The sequence below is a fragment of the Siphateles boraxobius genome, unplaced genomic scaffold (genome assembly GCF_051911475.1).
Source record: "Siphateles boraxobius isolate OS27281-9 unplaced genomic scaffold, OSU_SipBor_1 41, whole genome shotgun sequence".
NCBI lineage: Eukaryota > Metazoa > Chordata > Actinopteri > Cypriniformes > Leuciscidae > Siphateles > Siphateles boraxobius.
This window is the reverse complement of record NW_027509042.1, coordinates 40027275-40049214: the sequence shown is the minus strand read 5'-3', so window position 1 is coordinate 40049214 and position 21940 is coordinate 40027275. Positions and strand designations below refer to the sequence as shown.

The window sequence follows — 21940 nt, the reverse complement described above, 5'->3', positions numbered from 1 at the left end:
CAGAAGCACTTGTCTTCACAAAGTACCCAATAAAAAGCTGCCTTAAGTTGGATCTCAGAGCTATCTTTCTTGGTCTATCACATCTCGTTTTGCCTTTATCCGCTTGAATGCTGGAGTGCCTGCTTGCCGAGGCATCGTGAACGAACGGAGGATTTAGAAGATGAGATTCAGTGTGTGTGTGTGTGTGTGTGCATGTGTGGGGAGGGGATTAATATTCTGAATCATGGAAGCAGATGGGATTTTTTTTCACTATTGTCTGCCGTAGACCTCTCAACGTAACACGATCGTGTAATTGAAACCACATCCATTGTTGCATGCAGAAAAGTGAGAAGCTGCGGTGCAATACATAGTGTTCCACTGCCTTCTACACTTTTGCATTACAACATTTCTACATGCACATTTATTTTAGCCGAAGCAACTAATGAAAAATGAGTTAAATCAACTCAAAACAAGATCTTAACAGGGTGCCACAAATCACATAGAGTTGATAATGCAGTACTTTGGCTGTTCTTGCCCATAATAACATTATAATGAAAGTGTACAAGCCCTGTGCAGTCAATCAACACCTTTGACTTGCTCAGTTGAGAGTATCGATTTATGTTTGGTGGTAAAGAGACCCTTTAGAAGACGATCATAAACATGCTTGAAGAAGCTCTGCAGGGCCAACTGAGATGAGTGGGGTAATGAGAACGAATATTCATGTGGCTGCAAACACATATTAATAGGTGTGTATCCCACAGCCCACTGGATTTATTATCATGTAATAGGTCAGGCAACCTGAATGTTTAGCGGCCCTGCTCATCAAGACGAATCTGTCTCACTGTGATAAATGAAAGTCTTAAAGGGAGAATGAAGGAGTCCAAATGATATTGGACCACACTAAGTTTCATTGTGAAATTCTTCAAAATATCTTCGCTAAGTAAATTGTAAAAAAAAAAAAAAAAAAAATACAGCTGTCTCACACTCAGTCACACACATATTCAAAACTGTACGACTCAGAATAGCCCATGCCCTGCAGGGAGCTGATATTCACAGATGTGGATCATTTTTAGACAATGAAGAATCCAAACTCATGACACTAGCAAAAATATTGCAAAGCATTGTCAAAGAAATAAGATATATTCTCTGTCACCAACACTTAGCTCCCACACTATGCAGATATAACACTACTTTATAACAACTTACATTTTTACATATGCATAGGCTTTTCAAATCAGCAACAAATGTCATTAAACTACGGCCCACATTCATATTTGAGTTTTGTACCATGAGGGTGAATTGTAACACCATCAGTTTAACCAGTTAGAAATTAGTTAAAGGGGTAAAATCACTATATGACAGTAACCCTCTTGATTGAAGTGACCATAGAAAAGGATTTCAGGTAGGCTAAATTTAAAAAAACTAAATTTGATTACCCCAATAAATCCATGTACAAAATGTTAAAAATCTTTGTTTTACATTGGTGTTACAACTCATTCAAGTAGTGGCATAAGTTGTAACACAAGCGTTGTTTGTACTTATTATAATAATATTTAAATTTGTAGCAGACAAACATGTGAATATTTTATTTAGGGTTGCATCGATATGAACATCTTGGCTGATATTCGATAATTCTTTATATTTGAAAGTCGGTAACCGATATATTGGCTGATAAATCTAAATCCAAATTGTAGCCTATATGACTTACTTACTCTGCATGTTGCCCTTAACTGTATTTTCCTTTTTGAAGTGATTCCAATCATATTTCAAGTAATTCAAAAACACCATGGCGAACAGTGCACATCTGAAGTGTCTCAGCTGAATGAAATAATCCATTATCTTCTTTAATATATCGGCCAAATTTACTTATCAGGCCCATAACAATAATATTAAAAATGAACATATATCAGTCAATATGGTGGCCGATATATGTGTTTTATTAAAGTTTGAAAGTATAAAGGTTCTAGAGTTAAAGATGTTAAAACAAGTGTTACACACTGCTCCTGAACTTCTGATGTTTCACTGGTGCTGAAAGCTATTTTAAAGTGTCACCAAATTAACTTTTATTTAATTTTTTGCGCTTTTATTATGAGCTACTTACCGCCTGTTCAATGGCGCATCTTTCTTTTGCTTTTTATTCATCACAGCAGGAACACAGGTCGTGAGCTCGGTCCAGTCCGCGTGCAAACCGCAACTCCAGCCCGTTGAGAAGCGCGAGAAGAGCCACGACTCCGCTTTCCCGGGACGGTGGCACGTGCATTTCTTCTGGCCGGAGCGGCAGTCGCACGGGCGTTCCAAGTGGATGTTCCGCACCAGGTGTCTCCCGAACGTCGTTCCTCCGGTCTTTTGGATGTGGAGGAACACGATCACGTCGTTTCCCCTGATGTCGAAATCCACGTGGCGTTCGAGGTCTTCACGCGTGAAGTTGAATTTAGACTGGAATCTAAACGAACCGTCCTCGTCCGGATCCGGAGGCTCTCTGGGATATTTGGAGAACGGAAAACTCTCTCCATTCCCAAACCGACAGGACGTGCTCCCCGCTGGACAGATGTACTGATAGCCGATCATGACAAATAAAACGGTCAAAACAGGAACTAAAAGGAGTTTGTTGGATTTATCATCCATTGCAGTGACCATGAACCGGAGGATCACGCCATTGGTGATGCTGTAGCCGCTGAATGAGTCCTTCAGGTGCTTTATACGGATGATGCTCGCAGGCAAAGTCTGATCCGGCACAGAACAAGAACACAGCGCCTTTAGTTAGATCATAGTTACATAAAGGTCAGTTGGACCGGAAAAAAATTTAGACAGAAAGGGAAAACAAGCATTGCGTTTCCTCATTGTCTACTAAACTTGGAAATTACGCTTTACACGCAGCTTCATAAACTACCTGACATAACAAATAGTGCAGGACTTTGAAACCCCATTTGCTGTGCCGATTGTCTTAATGTTTGACGTCAATTGTGTCCGTCCTCGTCCCATCGATTATAACGTAAGGCTTGGCATGGGAGATCCGGACACATCGCGAAACACATCCAGATATCCGTTCCGTCGCTCTGAGCGTCAGCGCTGAATTATTGCACTGCTTTGTGATGCGCGTTCCTCTGAGATGAGCTTTAGGAAGTTGAGTTCCTGTTGCAACTTGCTCATAGAGAGAGAGAGAGAGAGAGAGAGAGAGAGAGAGAGAGAGAGAGAGAGAGAGAGAGAGAGAGAGAGTAAAATGTTTCAGTAAAGTGGGAGAGTCAGGCTTCATTCCCATTATATCCATTAAGTTTCCTTAAATGGTTAAAAGTAAATAGAGCTTTTGGAAGCAAATAAGTTGGTTGGGTTCCTATGTTGATAATGTCACATCGAGGGGATGTAGCAGTGCTCAATTCACAACCACTGGCGCACTGTAAATGACCGAGGTAAAACCTTAATGTAATGGCATAAAGTAAAATATAATTTAATGTTAAAAAGGAGGATGATTAAGACAATGATCAATATATTTTTAAATTAGAGAAGGAAGAAGTGAAGGGGGCTATAGGAAATAATTAATATTTTGAGGAACATATAGGCTACTAATTTTTTTTCATTTTTGGGGTGCACGGTTTATTAGGATTTCACTTTTCTAATGTTGCTGTTTGAGCAAAAAAACATCTGCAAAGTTAGATGATCAAAGTTCAAATCAAAGGGAGATATTTTTTTAAAGAAATTGCTTTTTAAGGACTACAACGAACGGTTGGTAGGGACTACATGACATTCCTCTCGTATTAATGACATCACGAACGCTATAATTTACATAAACCCCGCCCCCGGGAACGCGATTTATAGATTATCATGACAGAATATGCTAATCAATTAGGCTACTAGAAGACAGTTAACTCCACATCAGCTACATAAATTCATCAATTAATTTTTTAGAAATGTTGTCTACATATTATAACTTGAATATCTTCATCTTTGTCTGACTCCAGTTTGACCATAAAATGATAAAAGTTTTTGAAATTTAAAGGACACAGCTGTTGTAGCTCCGCCCTCTGTGCCGGGAGAAGCAGCTCATTTGCATTTAAAGGGACAGACACAAAAACATGCAATTTGGCTCACCCTCAAAAAGTGACAATTTTAACATGCTATATAAAAATATCTCTGGGGTATTTTGAGCTAAAACTTCACATGCACACTCTGGGGACATAAGAGACTTATTTTACATCTTGTGAAAAGGGCATTATACCACCCCTTTAAGTGGATTTTACAAGTGAATATTTCAACATTTATGTAAGCATATATTGGCAATAAACACTCAAACTATGTACAAGCCTCTCTCTGTTGTTTAAGAGGAAAAAAAACGTTCCCGCTTTGTGTCCTACTTTACCAGTGTTGCCTGAAAAAAAAAAATCCAGGGTTTGGCCAGAATAGGGTTTTCAGTGCTCGGGATTTCTTCATTTTTGCTTTTGTCTACAGGACACTCTTAGCTTTCCATTAAAGTATAATGTCAGGTTTTGTGGCATTTGGATCCTAATTGAAAGTGCCAGGAAATACTACTAAACCTGTTACAATAATCCCTGGTCTCCCTTACTCTAAATAAGCTCATATTTTGAGCTGTGGTGCAGAAGGTTGTGCCCTGCTCCTGACAAGCACTGTTGGGGCTTGTGGAGCCTATGGTCGCGCTCGGACTGGGTCATGTCCCACTTCTGTTCTTCCTGTTCGCTTCTCCACTGATCTACCAAATAAAGGCGAAAAGCTAATAAACAAAGTTTAAAAAAAAAACAGTATTACAAACGACATTCAGGTATAATAGTGACCAACTGCAATCCATAACCATTGGATGTCAAAGTAAAGTAACCAAGATATGTACAAATAACAACTTAGAAGATCATAATATTTGATATTAATAATGCAAGATGATACCTCAACTGCTTCATTTAAAGTGCCTCTATTATGCTTTTTCGAGTATTACATTTCATGCAGTGTATTATAGCTGTTTGTGAATGTAAATGGTCTGCAAAGTTTTAATGATCAATGATCAAGTGCACACCAAATAAAGTTATTGTCTCCTAAAAGAAAGAATCGATTCTGAACTGCCGAAATGAGTCGTCAGTAGTTCCAGTCTCACTTCCTGTTACATACCTTCTTAACAATGTAACAAATTTGCATAATGCCTCTTCATTAGCTTCCTGCGAAGTTGCGAACGACATCTACGTTGACCCTCATACACTGTAGTTGTAGCTTAGGCTCGGAGAGTTTGGTTCGTGTTGTCGACATGTCGAGAAGACGCTGTTTTCTGCACTGCGAAAGCAAATACACTTTGCATGCACTTCCAAAGGATGAGGACTCTGGGTTTGATACGGTATAACCGTCACCATTGTTACTGTTCATATCACTGTGTATCAAGTGCTGAGAAAGACTTCAGAGCTAAAATTCAGATATGGTAATGGGCGATTATTTTCCAACACGCTGTAAACGAAACACCAATCACAACAGATTGGGCCATCTGACCAATCAGAGCAGATTACGCTCTTGGAAAGGAGGAGTACAGAGCAACGGGACCCTTGATTAAACCATTTTGGGACTCTGAGAAATACAGTCCTTCAAAGTAAAATTCGGAACCTTTAAAGTAGCAAAATAGGGGCACTTTAAATCCACTGTCATCATCATAATTTATTATATGATTGTATTTTGAATAGAGTACATAATTATTCTGGAGGGAATGATTGGTTGTTAATGGACACCTCCAAGCTTTAAATATTGGAAGGCTAATTAACATTAAAAGGACAATATTCACTGTTTGAAAACTAAAAAGATTGTCAGTTTATAATTTTTAGCCATGATTTGCCTAATGATGCAATCATACATTCACAACATAATTCTTTTTGAAAGTGATTAACAACAACAACAACAACAACAACAAAAAAAAACATCTGTATGAAATTTAGATTTTTTTTTCTGGTTGCCAACCTGGGAGTATTTCAGCACCACGGACAGCTCAGAATAATAGAGGAAGATTCTTTCTCATGCCATTAAATCAATATATTGTACTTAAAAAAAAATCTATAATTGAACTGAGTATCGTAGATAATTATTTGAAAGATCTAAATGTCAGAGATAATGAGACAATAAAACAATCATTATGCTTTGGATGAACTTGCTATAATTGGCTGTATGTGTTTATCTTCAGATTTCTCGAGTCTGTGGGGGTGGAAAAACATTCTTGTTCCTCAAACCATTTAAATGGAAGAATATAGGGTTGTTTTTATCCCGACAGACTTGACATAATAGCATCTCAAACTCCCCAAACCTCAAAATCATCCCCAGTGAATGATCAGAAGGAATTGGATCACAGATTCTGTTTGCGACATTTAATCTGTGAAAAAGTGGACGGTATGCAAAAAATTATATTCCAATACACTATTTATATTGTGTGAGAGACAAGTGCAGATAATTTCTCCCCGGGTAATTAGAGACGCATCCAGCTTTGACAAGTTTAAAATTATTAGAGAGGGTATGACTCTCAATATTAGAACCGAAGTATAGATTCAAGGAGGCGAACATCTCATGAACACAAAGCTGGTAATTTATCTTTCTGTTGAGTGCATTTACATACATTAGTCATCAAGCACCACAGGAGCCTTGACAACAAGATAGGGAAAATTATTCTGTTTTTTTAAGACACATGACACAGTTTGGTGGCGTGGTTTAATGGTTAGCTGCCTTAAGAGTCACTGTTTTCTTATGTTAAATTTATTTTTATTTTTTATAAATTAAATATATCTAAAAAAAGATAATCTTATTTTATTCCAGCTATAGCTGCCAAGGCAACATTTCTCAGGCAACATTTCATTTCGGTATTGAAATAACTAAAACTGTGTATAACGTTCAGTTTGGTGTCTGTTTCGTTTTCTTTTGGGCTTTATACGACAACGATGTACTAAAAATGGAAAAAGTTTTTCAACATTTTTTAAATGATCTCTGTTCACACGGATCTGCAAAAATGACTAAAACCGCTGTATTCTGATGCCAGGCCAGTAGTTGGCAGTGACATCGCCTTACATCTCGCAATTCTGACTTTTTTTTCCAGAATTGTGTGATATTAACTCGCAATTGTGAGTTATAAAGTCAGAATTACGAGATATAAAGTTGCGTGAAAAAAAGGTCAGAATTGCAAGATATAAACTTTCAAGTCATAAAGTCCAGTTCTGAGCTAAAAAAAATTTTTTCTCAGAATTCTGACTTAATCACTCACAATTGTAAGTTCCTATTGCACAATTCTGAGAGAAAAAGCCAGAACTGCAAAATGTAAGCTCAACTGCGAGAACAAAAAATGAGGAATTGTGAGATAAAAAGTCGCAATTACCATTTTTACCTAAAAAAAGCCACAGATTTGCATAGGCTACAATTTCTTACTGGCGAATAAAACAGTGAAAAGGGATATGCGAGATCATAATAGAGCAAAACACTATCAACACTGCCAATATAAAAGCTCCTGCTCACAGTACGCACTCATCCAAAGCATCACCCTGCAAACGTGTAGGCCTGCGGTTTTGAGAGAAATCCATACAGAACTTTGATTAATGCAGCAGCTATGAGCTTTAGTCCTGCATTCCCCCAGCTGAGAGAAGTAATCAGTGTTCTTGTTCTGCCTGCTGAGACAGAAAGAAAGAGAAACTATAGAGGGAAGAGGGCATTAGCAGAGGGTCCAGTATACATAATCGTGATGTTTCCCTTGTTTGTTTGATTACGTGGTTTGATAATGCCAACTATTAGACTTCCCATGGGGCCTCAGAGAAAGTGATTGAAAAAGAGAGGTTGCTCAAAGGGGCTTTACTGACTTATTGCAAAAGTGGAGCACTTAACATTTCAGTGCCTTTGGTGCTTTTAAGGTTCATAACCTTGATGTTTTTTTGCACTCCTCTAGATTGCTTACATGGAGTTAAATAAGTCAAGAGGTGTATGTGTATTCTCAGAAAGTTCAAATTAAATCCTTCGTCACAGGTTTAGTCAGACCTCTTCATGGTTTAAACCAGAGGTGGACAAACTTTTGAAGGGCCAATAATCATCCAACAATATTATATTGTAATTTACTCTCACTCATACTCTTTTAATTTATACTTATGCTCACCAAGGTTGCATTTATTTGATCAAAAATACAATAAAAACAGCAATATTGTGAAATATTATTAAAAAAAATGTTTTGTATTTTAATATATTTTGAAATGCTATTTATTCCTGTGATGGCAAAGCTGAATTTTCTTCAGTGTCATATTATCCTTCAGAAATCATTCTGATATGCTGTTTTGATGCTCAAGAAACCTTTCTTATTATTTTCAATGTTGAAAACAGTTGTGATGCTAAATATTTTTGTGGAAACCATCCTTTTTTAGGATTATTTGATGAATAGAAAGTTCAAAAGAACAGCATTTATTTCAAATAGAACATTTCTGTAACAATGTAAAAGTCCATGTCACTTTTAATCATTTGAATGCATCCTTCAGTCTATAGGAATGCTAGAGAACTTGACAAACTAAACAACAAAATGATATTGCCAACTACTGTCCTGGCATGTATAATACAGTATTTTTAGTCTTTTTCTTCTCGGATCCGTGTGAACAGGGATTGTTGTGCGTGAAACTTTTCAAAAACGCGAAGGAAAATCGTTTCCGTTTTTAGGACATTGATACGTTTACATGCAGCCAAATTTCGGGTTATGGTCGGGTTAAGGTCACTATTCGGGTTTCTGAAACATTAGGAATAACCCGTTTACATCCATGAGCAAACAGAGTTACTACTGTATACATGGAATTGCAATATCCCGATGTAAATCATTATGGGGATATGCGGATACGCGTTTACATGACCAAAAATTCGGGTTAGAAAAGTGGTACCCCAGGTATCATATCCCGGTTTTTAAAATCCGGGATATGAGCATATTCGGGTTTTTGCCGGTGTTTACATGACCGTGACCGGGTTATTGCTAATATCCTGGTTTTGAACTGGTTATTGTCGGCATGTAAACGTAGTCAATGTTGCCGTGTAAAATAAATAATAAAATTTTCATTTTTGAGTGTACTGTTCCTTTAAGAGGTACCAGAGATTTTGAGAGAATTAAAAAACGCAACAGATATTCTACTGTATGTGGGTCAATTTTTGAATATCTGGGCTTCTCTCCCATTCTCTGACAGCTTGAGAAGTATCATGCACTGTTGCTGAGGAGGAGTGATGGAGCGCTGCCGCCGGTTTTACCCTATGTGTGTCTCATCGCAGGCCGTTTGCCCGTTCTGCTAATGTGCCATGATGCTCTCTGCTCTGCTGTGATTTTTATGGTGCCGTCAGCCAAGCGCGTTGAGAAATGGCTCACCACAGATCACTGAGTCAGCGTCTCTCACCATTGCAGATATACAGCCCCGAAAGAGCAGGCTTGAGATTCTGCAAAACATTCAGCGGAAGTGCGATCTAAAATATCTTCCAATTCCTTCTCAAAACATTCCTCCAAAACAATCACAATTTCACAACATTCATGTCCGTAGCACAGCTTAGAGCAATAGTATAGTGATGTCTTATTGAACGCCACTAAAAGTTACTGTATTTTATCACTCAGCTCTAGAATACTTGATTCTGATATACTTTACCGTTCAAAAGTTTGGGGTCAATAAGATTTTTTTCATCAAGCGCTCACCAAGGCTCACCATTTGATCAAAAATGTACTAAAAACATTAATATTGTGAAAAAATATTCTTTATTTTAATATATTTAAAATATAAATTGTTCCTTAGGATGCAAGCTGAATTTTCAGCATCATTACTTCAGTCTTCAGTGTCACATCCTTCAGAAATCAATCAATATGCTGATGCTCAAGAAACATTTCTTATTATTATCAATGTTGAAAACAGTTGTGCTGCTTAATATTTTAGTGCAAATCAAAAGAACAGCATTTATTTGAAATAGAAATTTTCTGTAACAGCATACTATAATGTGTATACTAATAATATACAGGTACAAATATAAAACTCCTATAAACTCCAAATCTCTATCGTCTTAAAATGTCTTTCTTGGACTTTTTAAACCCACTTCAAAAATATTTTAACAGTTGTTTCAGTGAACAAACAGCTTTAATAACCTTCACAAACAAAACCATTTTGGAAGAATTCTATCACAAGCCCTTGCTTTCTTTGTTATAGTTTTTATTGTTTATTTGAAATATTTTTCATAACCACATGTTCTCCACCAGACATGGGCAGTATTTCAATTAAATGTATTTTAAATACGTATTTAATTACTTTAGTGTATTTTGTCATTTGTATTTTGCAGGTGTGGAAAAAATAAAATGTAGTTTGTAACAAAATATTTTGAGGGATTGTATTTAGAGTATTTCAAATACTTAAATACTTAAGAAAAATCACTGTAGTAAATTATTTTGCCATATTTTTGGTCTGATGTTGGCAATGGCAATGTCCAGGTTAGATGCACGAAAAATCACGTGACACCCTGTAGACCGGGCTCCCTCCAAGAAGTGAATGAGTTTTGAACTCTTAAAAATGGTATTAAGGTGTTTTGTGAAAAATATACAGTCTACACACACACATATTGCACACTGAACGGCATTATAGAGAAAATAATTGTGCCTTATGAGATCAATGCACTATGTTGTCATTCATAAAAGGACATCATGGGCCCTAACGTTACCTATTATGAAACAGCGCGTCTGTCGTAACTCCACTGAAATCTCCATGCTAAGCAAGCGTTCACATTATAATATCCATCTGCAGTTTTTACACATTTTAAACGTATTACATATGAGAAATATTGATATTGATTTTGTATAAAATAATCATCAATCCTATTGTTTTTCAGTAATTGCGCACGTAGCGCGATTCTACTATGGAAAAGCCATACACGGTCAGGGCAGTTATAGTCTCGTGTGTAAAACAAACCCACACATATTATGATTAATCATATACACTCACCTAAAGGATTATTAGGAACACCATACTAATACTGTGTTTGACCCCCTTTCGCCTTCAGAACTGCCGTAATTCTACGTGGCATTGATTCAACAAGGTGCTGAAAGCACTCTTTAGAAATGTTGGCCCATATTGATAGGATAGCATCTTGAAGTTGATAGAGATTTGTGGGATGCACATCCAGGGCACGAAGCTCCCGTTCCACCACATCCCAAAGATGCTCTATTGGGTTGAGATCTGGTGACTGTGGGGGCCATTTTAGTACAGTGAACTCATTGTCATCTTCAAAGAACCAATTTGAAATGATTCGAGCTTTGTGACATGGTGCATTATCCTGCTGGTAGTAGCCATCAGAGAATGGGTACATGGTGGCCATAAAGAAAACATCCCCCACACCACCACAACCAGCCTGCACAGTGGTAACAAGGCATGATGGATCCATGTTCTCATTCTGTTTACGCCAAATTCTGACTCTACCATCTGAATGTCTCAACAGAAATCGAGACTCATCAGACCAGGCAACATTTTTCCAGTCTTCAACCAATTTTGTTCCAATTTTTGTGAGCTCTTGCAAATTGTAGCCTCTTTTTCCTATTTGTAGTGGAGATGAGTGGTACCCGGTGAGGTGTTCTGCTGTTGCAGCCCATCCGCCTCAAGGTTGTGCGTGTCGTGGCTTCACAAATGCTTTGCTGCATACCTCGGTTGTAACAAGTGGTTATTTCAGTTAAAGTTGCTCTTCTATCAGCTTGAAACAGTCGGCCCATTCTCCTCTGATCTCTAGCATCAACAAGGCATTTTCGCCCACAGGACTGCCGCATACTGGATGTTTTTCCCTTTTCACACCATTCTTTGTAAACCCTAGAAATGGTTGTGCGTGAAAATCTCAGTAAATTAGCAGATTGTGAAATACTCCGGCCCATCTGGCACCAACAACCATGCCACGCTCAAAATTGCTTAAATCACCTTTCTTTCCCATTCTGACATTCAGTTTGGAGTTCAGGAGATTGTCTTGACCAGGACCACACCCCCAAATGAATTGAAGCAACTGCCATGTGATTGGTTGATTAGATAATTGCGTTAATGAGAAATTGAACAGGTGTTCCTACTAATCCTTTAGGTGCTAACACAGAAACCTAAAATTCTCGGGACAGCAGCATTTGTCCAAATTTCAATCTTAACCATTCTATTTCATCAGAAACGATCTTAAAACAGGGCTTTAAGTGTAAAATATCGAACTTGTCCTTTAAGGCACGAGTAGAGTAACGGTGGTAATATGGATACGTAGCCTACATCAAACACGTTTTGCTATTAAGGGCAGCCTACCACACCACTGATGTGAACTTAGCTATACATGCCATTTATGTCAGAGGGAGCTATTTCAGGCCCTTTAGAGATTTAGTGAAATGCCCATACTTTTTTATTTTGCTACTTCGCCATTTTGAATTTACACATTTCTCATATTTGTGTTATTGCTACTATTTGCGTTATTGACCTTTCAGTAATAAAAAAGACTTTAGATTATTGTGGGAGTATTTTTGTATTTTCAAAATACTAATTACTTGTATTTTATTTAAATACATTTTTCACATCAGTATTTTGTATTTTATTTTGTTACATTTCATGAGCCAGTATTTGTATTTTGTAACAATATAGTTTTTGATGTATTTGTGCCCACCTCTGTTCTCCACATGCTTTGGTCTTTAATAACATAACATCACAATGAATGGCTCTGCTCAATGGTGCATTGTATGTTATGCTGAAGTGGGGGGGGGAAATACAATAAATACATGCTGCGCACAATATGAACAATATGGTTGGTTGAACCAAGGTCTCCTGGAGAAGCATTTTACTGTGAGTGACAGAGACAAGTCTACTATGATGATTGATAGCTGTGTGTGAGCTTGACAAAGAGCAGTGCTGACTTACGATTTGAGCTGTAACCAGTGTTTTTATATTTATTATTTTTCAAATTTAACAGAGCTCTAAACTGTTGACTAGAATTTAAAATTATTTTAATGTGCCCCATCATACTTTTTTGGATATTACCTGTCATGTAGTTTCATGTAATATATCTGTTTGTGTATGTAAAAGGTCTGCAAAATTTCAAAGATCAAACTGCACAATAAATGGAGTTCTTGTCTCCCAAAAGAAAGAGCCGATTCTGAAGTGCCTGAAACGGGAAATCCAGTATGATTTCCTGCTCGAACATACGCATAATGCAATTAACAAACACATTTGCATAATGCAGCCTACGGTCTTCATTGGCTGCCGATGAACTTCCGCTTTGACCCGCCATAAAAGACACTATAGTTGGAAGAGTTTGGGCTCAAATTGATACAGTAAAACTGACTCCATCATTACTGTTCGTATCGTATCACTATATCAAGCACTGAGGAAGCCTCTAAAGCTGAAATTTAGATATGGTAATGGACTTTTTTTTTCGACACACGCCAATCACAACAGATGGGGCCATCTGACCAATCAGAGTAGAGTAGGCCCTCGGAAAGGAGGGGTTCAGAGAGACCGTGGGTGCTTCTCTTTTCTTATTTGTGCATCCTCGTTTCCTTTCCTCGCTTCCTTTCCTAGCGCCTCAGCTCCTCCCCCTGTAAGATATGAGCGAAGGACGCAAGAAAGAAAACGAGGACGGAGGAGTCGAATGAAAGCTTTTTTTATACATTGGAATACTTGATCACTCAAGCGTCACTCCACAGCGTCATCAGCAGCGCTCAAAGCATCTGCCCTTATGTTGTTGAAGTTTGTTTATTTAAGAAATTCATAATGAATAATAATAAAGTAAGATACCCTGTTGATGTGAGATGTGTGGTTTATATAAACTGCAAGGGTAAAGTATAAATTCAAATTATTGTGACCGATGTGAATGGGGAGGAGAATGTAGGCCTATATGTGCGTCACGTTTAGTCTATAAAACACTTCCGCATAGGATACACCTGTGTATCCTCGCTCATATCTCCTCTGAAAGCCTCCTCACTCCTCGATCCTCGACGTCTCGCGGTGCAATTAGAGAATTGAGATGTCCTTCAAGATGGCTGTGCATGATTGGTTTGGATGGATGGAGGACAGAGGAGCGAGGAGGGATATTGAGGAGCACCCCGGGATGATTCTCATTTTTAATTTTTGCATCCTCGTTTCCTTTCTTAGCTCCACCCCCTGTAGGATGCGCGATAAGGCTGCAAGGAAAGAAAATGAGTACAGAGGAATCGAGGGAAAACTTATTTGTATATTGGACTATTCTTGATCACTCGAGTGTCACTTCACTGTGTCATCAGCTGCGCTCAAAGGATCTGCCCTTATGTTGTTAAAGTTTGATTATTTAAGAAATTCCTAAATAATAATAATAATAATTATAAAACAAGATGCCCTGTTGAAACGTGTGATATATGGTTTATTTAAACTGCAAAGGTAAAGCATTAATTAAATTTATTGTGACATATGTGAAGGGGAAGGAAAATGTATACGTGCGTCAGGCTTCATAAGAAGAAAGAGTTCCTCATCGGAAACACCTGTGCATCCTCGCTCACAGCTCCTCTGGAAGCTTCCTCACATCGTTCCTCGCCTCCTCACAGTGCAATTAGAGAATTGAGATGTCCTTCAAGATGGCTGAGCTCGATCGGTTTCCGGGTCACAGGCTGGAGGACGGAGGAGCGAGGAAACGAGGAAGCAACAAATTGACTATTGAGAAGCACCCCGGATCTTTTATCCAACCGCTTCAGACACTGTAAGAAAAGAGGTGATGCTGCTGCAATGTTGTCAGGGTTTTGTCTTGTTTAGTTGTGAAGTAATGTGAAATTTTATGAAAAGTTGCATATTTTTTTTAATAAATTTGTGAAATTGCATTGCTATAGAGTGACAGTATTGCATAGAGTGACAGTATTGTATTGCAATTGGTAACACTTCAAAGTCAATAACGAATCAAAACTAGTTAGCATCATTTGTAATTGAAAAGGTATAATGACAATATGGTTATGGTTACACTTAAAATAGATGAATAAGATGATAACTTATACCATTAATTGTACCCAGCATATATGTAAAATGTTACCAGAGAGAGAGAGAGAGAGAAAGGGACCCGAGAACCAGCAGAGCAACAGTTACAATCTTCTTTTATCATTTCCCTGAACATGTGACTGAAACACAAACGTTAGATATTCAAACTGACCAATCAGATCATTACCAGTTCCCCCACTGTCAGCTCAGCGTCTTCAGGAACTCCATGGTGCTTGTGGTAGAAAGAGGAGGTGGAAAACAGTAAAAGCAAATGACTTTGTTCATTTTCAATTATCTTGTATTATTTTCAATCCTCCAAAACCTTTGGAAGAATGACTTAATTTGATAAATGATGTGTTGTGTTAGTTTTACTGCTGTGAAGCTGAAAGATGGTCAGGAGAACAGTATGAAGAGTTTTGAAAAACTGACCTGAATATTGAGAAATGCGTCCTAGTGATTGTAAAATATTTTAAAGTGGGAAATGCAGTAAAGTCCAGAATGAGACCCACGTCATGTGTCCAGCAGTGATGAGTGTGTCACGTGACCAGCTCTCAATATCCACGTTTCCATTACCCTTCCAATTGTGCAAAATCTCCCATATATCAAAAAAAGTTTTTACGCTCACATGAGGTGATTCACTAAAAAATTCACAATGTGAAATAAAAAATCCAGTTAAAACAGAACTCTCCTATAATTCTAAATATATTCATCTGAGAACATTTGGTTGAATTAAACCATGCAGGCTAATTCTGAGTGTGATCTTGGCACCAGGCCCCGTCGCATGGTTCTGCTCTGCCCTGGCTTTGCTCTGTTCTCTCTCAGGATTCTGTGCCACCCTCCAGTCTCGCAGAACTTAGCTTTCCGCCACCGCTGGCCTGGTTGCTTGCCAACTCCATCCCCTCTGGAGGACTTGGCATGGCATTAAAGCTCTCTAACCCAGCATGCTGAACTGCGGTGGCATTGAGCCGGATCTCAGACGGGCAAGAGTTCTGCGCCCTCCCTGCTGGGCAGCCTGGCCTGATCATAATCAACAGTGGCTTTACTAGGATGCCATCCTGCAGTGGGCATTTGGAAATGAGACAACTATATACAACAAATACAATTTAAACTGATTTTTTCATAGAAAAAAAAAAGATGTTGAAATTTTCAATGAATTACTACTGCGGCAGTACAAAAACGTGTCTACAAAAAAACGCACATCTTAATTTTACTTAGAAGGACACCATGTCAAATAAAATAATAGTCAGAAATTGTTTTTTTTTTTATGAGTATAATATTTGATACATCAGGCTTGTATGACTCATACAGTATGATGCAGAATATGGAGCTCATACCTGTATACCGATTAGGATAAAACAAAATTGAAAAATATGCAATTTGGTGTAGTTGTAGTGGTCTGTAGTTTTTATTTTTGGGGGTCAAAACATAATGCAATACAATGATGATGAGAGATGTACAAATAAATCTTCCTTAGCCACATTTTAACATATATTTAATTAAGTAAACTTAAGTTTGTTTTTTTGTTTTTTAAGTTTCAGTCCAGTAAGTGTTCATTTTGAATATTACTAACAAAATGTTTCCTTATGTTTAAATTTTTTAGAATTATACTAAAAGGCCTTTTACTTGCTAACATGTACAAATCAGACGACAGAAGGCATGAAGTACTGTAGGCCTACAACTGTTTTTTTTCCCCCTAGCAAAGGTTAGACCAGTGATACAGTAGGCAGTTAAACTGAACACATATACTCACAAACTTTTTAAACAAGAAAGAATTACAAATGGATTGTATGTGTGTGTAGAGAGAGGGAGAGAGAGAGAGAGAGAGAGAGAGAGAGAGAGAGAGAGAGAGAGAGAGAGAGAGAGAGAGAGAGAGAGAGAGAGAAAGAGAGAGAGAGAGAGAGAGAGAGAGAGAGAAAGAGAGAGAGAGAGAGAGAGAGAGAGAGAGAGAGAGAGAGAGAGAGAGAGAGAGAGGGCAACAACAATGTGCAATAAAAAGAGATCTAGTTCTCTTACCTAGTCCATCCATCATGGGCTTCAGTATTGCACATCAGTTTGTGAGGTATCTGCAGTTTTGCAACCCCAGCTATAAGCTTGGCTGCACACTTCATAGCTCTGCACTGATAGGGGAAGCCACACACCATGAGCGTCAAGCCAGAGAGTCTTTAACAAATGACATGCCTTACACATGCTTGTCCTATATTTGATGCAGTAAGATTGCTGGAGTGCAGAGTGTAAGTGTCGTAAGTGCACTCTCTATCCTCTCGAGTCTATCTTTATAACTCTGAAGGCATTTGTACCCTCCCCTTTGGATCTAAGGAAGACGGGTTGTTATGGGATTGCCTGCAAAATATTTTTTTTTTTAGACTTGTGGGAAGCTTGTGAGCATGAGGAGTTTCTGAAGACATAAATGATCACACAACATCATGATAATCTCATAGTGCCTGAGATTACACATGCCCTCTGGTAGTGAGTTGATCAGTGCAAAAAAAAAGGACACTTTACAATAAGGTCTCATTAGTTAATATGATCTAACTATATGAGCAATACATTTCTTAGTGTTTATTAACATTTGTTAATGTTAGTTATTAAAAATACAGTTTGTTCATGTCAGTTCAATGCATTAACTAATGTTAACAGATACAACTTTTGACTGTAATGTATTAGTAAATGTAGAATATTATAGTCATTCTGTAAATCATCACAAAATGCCTTTTAAAAATATTACATTTGTTAAAGGATACTCCGTGAGCCGTGTTTGGAATTAATTTCCTTGTCACCTGAAATATATAGGCTATGTCTGTCCACTGGCATATTACACAAGAGAGTCAGTATAAATTCCTTCAAAAATTCACTTTAGGTCCACCAATGCAAATTTTATCCCTTCTAAAAATGTATTTGATGCCTTTCAGAGTGATTTTGCTCCAGCTGAATAATCCTGTCCTCCAGTAAGTATTTGTTATATATATAAAAAAAATTCTGTCAGCCCATTTATGTCACAGAAACTCCTCTGCGGCTTGCAGCGCCACTAAAGCATCATTATAAAAACTCAGTCTAACAGCATGTCAAGGCTGTATCATCATGCCTGTGCTCCATTGAATAAGAAGTAGATTGTCAAAACTCTGCTATGAGTCATCATTTTGTTTTATGTATGTTTATTTGAGGAATTTAGAGTTTACAAGAGTTTTAGAAGATTATAGATCTCAGCAGGCAAGGTGAACAGCCAGAAGGTTGAGAATGAATCCCTATATAAATCATTATCGGTGAAAAACACATTGGGGTTTTCCTTTCCTAAGGGAGTTCTTCAAAGGAAAACCTTCTCACTGAGCACAGGCACACATTCAGGAGGCAGAGTGTTCTCGACTGTATCTTTTGAGATAGAAAAAGCTTGTTATGTCAACCTTGACTTGGTAACTTCAGCAGACAAGCGTACATCAAAGACTGCAAATGCTCAATTACTGAGAAAACACTGAGTACAGCTTAGTAACTCTTTAAATTTCCATGAAGGTTCTATATATGCATGGGAACCAAAAATTTTTCTACAGAAAGTAGGTGTAGGTATAAAATAACATGCAACCATTGTGTAATACTCCAATATATTGTGCATAATGGGCAAGATTCTACTATTTGAGGTTGTGGAATCAAAAATCGATTCAAGACTGATTAAGTGCAATCTGATCTCTAGATGAATTAGACTGAATTTTTGCTCTCCATTCCAACCGGCAGTGAAATATTCATTATGTCCTACTGTGTGACAGTTTCTTTGCTCTGAAAACTGTTCTGTCAATAAAGTATTCCCTTTGCACATACTTTAGAGTGCCCACATTTTCATGTTTTTTATGTTTGAGACATAAACAGTTGTTTGTATTCACACATATCAAACCCATCGCTTGAATTATTGAGGTAGGCTTACGACATGAGCAATAAAAACAATTATGGGACAAAAGTGTATAACTTTTTATGGATTTTAGGCCACATTTCTGCTATAAAATCTATAATTGCCTTTCCACCATCGGCCAAATGGTTACCTTTGCTGACTCGGTGCCACTGTGTAGAGATTCTGCGTTTATCATCCAAAAATTACTTCCAGTCGTTGAATTGGACATCTTGGAGAGGCATCCCTAGTGCTGAGATACAGTCCTACGGCACTTGATGGTGTTTGCACATTCCAGGAATCAGATATGACTGATATAAGGGGACATTCACTCATTCAATAGCCCTGTCCCAAGTGGAACCCTCACGATCTTCCTCAGAGTCCACAGTTTCATGATGTAATGCCGCTTTGACTGTTGGGTAGAGGTCTGAAGCTCCGCAAAAGTGCGCATTAAGTGCACATATCGGCCGCAAAGGAGGCACTCACAAACACCTAAACTGACAAATGAAACACCCTACGGTCTTGTGGCCTTACAATGGCTGCACGTGTCCGTTAAGTCCACAAGACTGTAGGGTGTCCCATTTGTCATTTTAGGCGCTCGTGAGTGCATCCTTTGCAAGAACATAAGTGCAAAAGTGTGTCAGTCAGGGCCATTATTCAATCAGCCGATTCATTCAAACAATTTACTCATTCAAGTCTGCAGGTGATCAGCTGCGTTCCGATTGACAGGGTCCCTATGCAGTGTTCACTGCACCGAACTCTAGGGTTATCTACTGAATTTCCATTGAAATTTAAAAAACAAAAAAAAAGTCAGCAAAATGGCATAAATAATCCATTTAACAGGAAACTGGAAGGCTCAACACAATAGAACCATAATAGGGTTAGACAGGTCAAGAAAAATAAATAATAAAATATAACATAATAAAAAAATCACATTATGAAATAAATGTTCTCCAAAAACACGTTGGCCACAATTATTAGCACTCCTAGAATTCTTTAGTAAAATATCTCTGAAATATTCCCATTGATATTTACATTTTTTTAGCATACCAGGGATACCAGGAATATGAAATTGTCTAGCTATGACTTCTTTTTTCACAGGAGTATAAATATGAGGAAACACAAAGGCCAAATTCCCTTAATCATCCATCACAATGAGTAAAACAAAAGAATATAGTTCTGATGTGCATCAAAAGATTGTTGAGCATCACAACATAGAAACTGGCTGTAAGAAAATAGCTAAAGAATTGAAAATTCCTATTTCCACCATCAGGGCAATAATTAAGAAGTTCCAATTAACTAAAGATGTTATGAATCTGCCTGGAAGAGGACGTGTGTCTATTTTGTCTTAATGCACGGTAAGGAGGAAAGTCTGAGTGGCCAACGACTCACCAATTACAGAGATTAGCTGAGACTTGGGGTCAGAAAGTCTAAAAAATAAATTTCAAACAATCCCTATCACCACATGTGTCAGGGTTGTGTGCAGGTAGCTGAAGACGAGGACACAGGAATAGCAGTATAGTTGATTTATTTACATATGTAACTTTCTGGGACATAGAGGAACAAAAGAACAAAACTCAAGGACTTCAGAAAAAAACACAACCTTACATAGACGACGACCAACAAACACTGTTGGGAAAACACAGGGCTTAAAAGAACTGGGACTAATGGGATAATTAACTGAACACAGGTGAAGAAACTGAACACAAACAAGGAGCGGAAAAAACTAACAGGACTAAACCAAAAATCGCAAAGACAGGGGGAAACCAGATCACAAAACAAAACTTAAACACATTGAAACATGACAGTACCTCCCCCCTCCCCGAAGAGGTATGTATAACATCCAACAGTGCCCTGGAGGCTGACGAGGGCACGGTTGCACAGGAGCGGGAACCCTCCAGGGCGGAGCTGGTAGCTCGAGGAACCGGGGTGGAACAGGCTGTGGACGTGGCCATGGCGGAGCAGGATGTGGGCGTGGCCGGGGCGGAGCAGGATGTGGGCGTGGCCGGGGCGGAGCTGTGGGACCCTCGGGCGTCCAGGGCGGAGCTGTGGGACCCTCGGGCGTCCAGGGCGGAGCTGTGGGACCCTCGGGCGTGGGACCCTCGGGCGTCCAGGGCGGAGCTGTGGGACCCTCGGGCGTCCAGGGCGGAGCTGTGGGACCCTCGGGCGTCCAGGGCGGAGCTGTGGGACCCTCGGGCGTCCAGGGCGGAGCTGTGGGATCCTCGGGCGTCCAGGGCGGAGCTGTGGGATCCTCGGGCGTCCAGGGCGGAGCTGTGGGACCCTCGGGCGTCCAGGGCGGAGCTGTGGGACCCTCGGGCGGCCATGGCGGTGAGGACCCTTCGGGTGGGCGCCCCCCCCAAAATTTTAATGGGGAAATTGACAGGAAAGGGGGGTTCTGCTGCAGGATCAGTGGGCTCTGGCGCAGGATCAGTGGGCTCTGGCGCAGGATCAGTGGGCTCTGGCGCAGGATCAGTGGGCTCTGGCGCAGGATCAGTGGGCTCTGGCGCGGAACTGGACGGGGCCAGCACATCATGGGACTCGGAACTGGACGGGGCCAGCACATCATGGGACTCGGAACTGGACGGGGCCAGCACACCATGGGACTCGGAACTGGACGGGGCCAGCACACCATGGGACTCGGAACTGGACGGGGCCAGCACACCATGGGACTCGGAACTGGACGGGGCCAGCACACCATGGGACTCGGAACTGGACGGGGCCAGCACACCATGGGACTCGGAACTGGACGGGGCCAGCACATCATGGGACTCGGAACTGGACGGGGCCAGCACATCATGGGACTCGGAACTGGACGGGGCCAGCACATCATGGGACTCGGAACTGGACGGGGCCAGCACATCATGGGACTCGGAACTGGACGGGGCCAGCACATCATGGGACTCGAAACTGGACGGGGCCAGCACATCATGGGACTCGGAACTGGACGGGGCCAGCACATCATGGGACTCGGAACTGGACGGGGCCAGCACATCATGGGACTCGGAACTGGACGGGGCCAGCACATAATGGGACTCGGAACTGGACGGGACCAGCGGCGAAGGAAACTCTGGGCTGGACGTGGAAGTATGACCTGGGACTGAAGACCGGAGAGGGAAAACTGATTTGAACGCTGATCGCACGGATTGGA

The 21940-nt window shown here is 39.6% G+C and overlaps 1 protein-coding gene across 2 annotated transcripts in view; it reads right to left on the bottom strand.

The window, feature by feature from the left end:
• Positions 1-4687, bottom strand: part of hs6st3a (heparan sulfate 6-O-sulfotransferase 3a) — a 50925-nt gene extending 46238 nt beyond the window's left edge. For both annotated transcript variants that reach the window (XM_077199661.1, XM_077199660.1), the window contains exon 1: positions 2081-4687. In XM_077199661.1, coding sequence (XP_077055776.1) covers positions 2081-2616 — 536 coding nt within the window. In that variant the 5' untranslated portion in view covers positions 2617-4687. The remainder of the gene's footprint in view (positions 1-2080) is intronic.
• Between the last annotated feature and the right edge of the window lie 17253 nt (positions 4688-21940).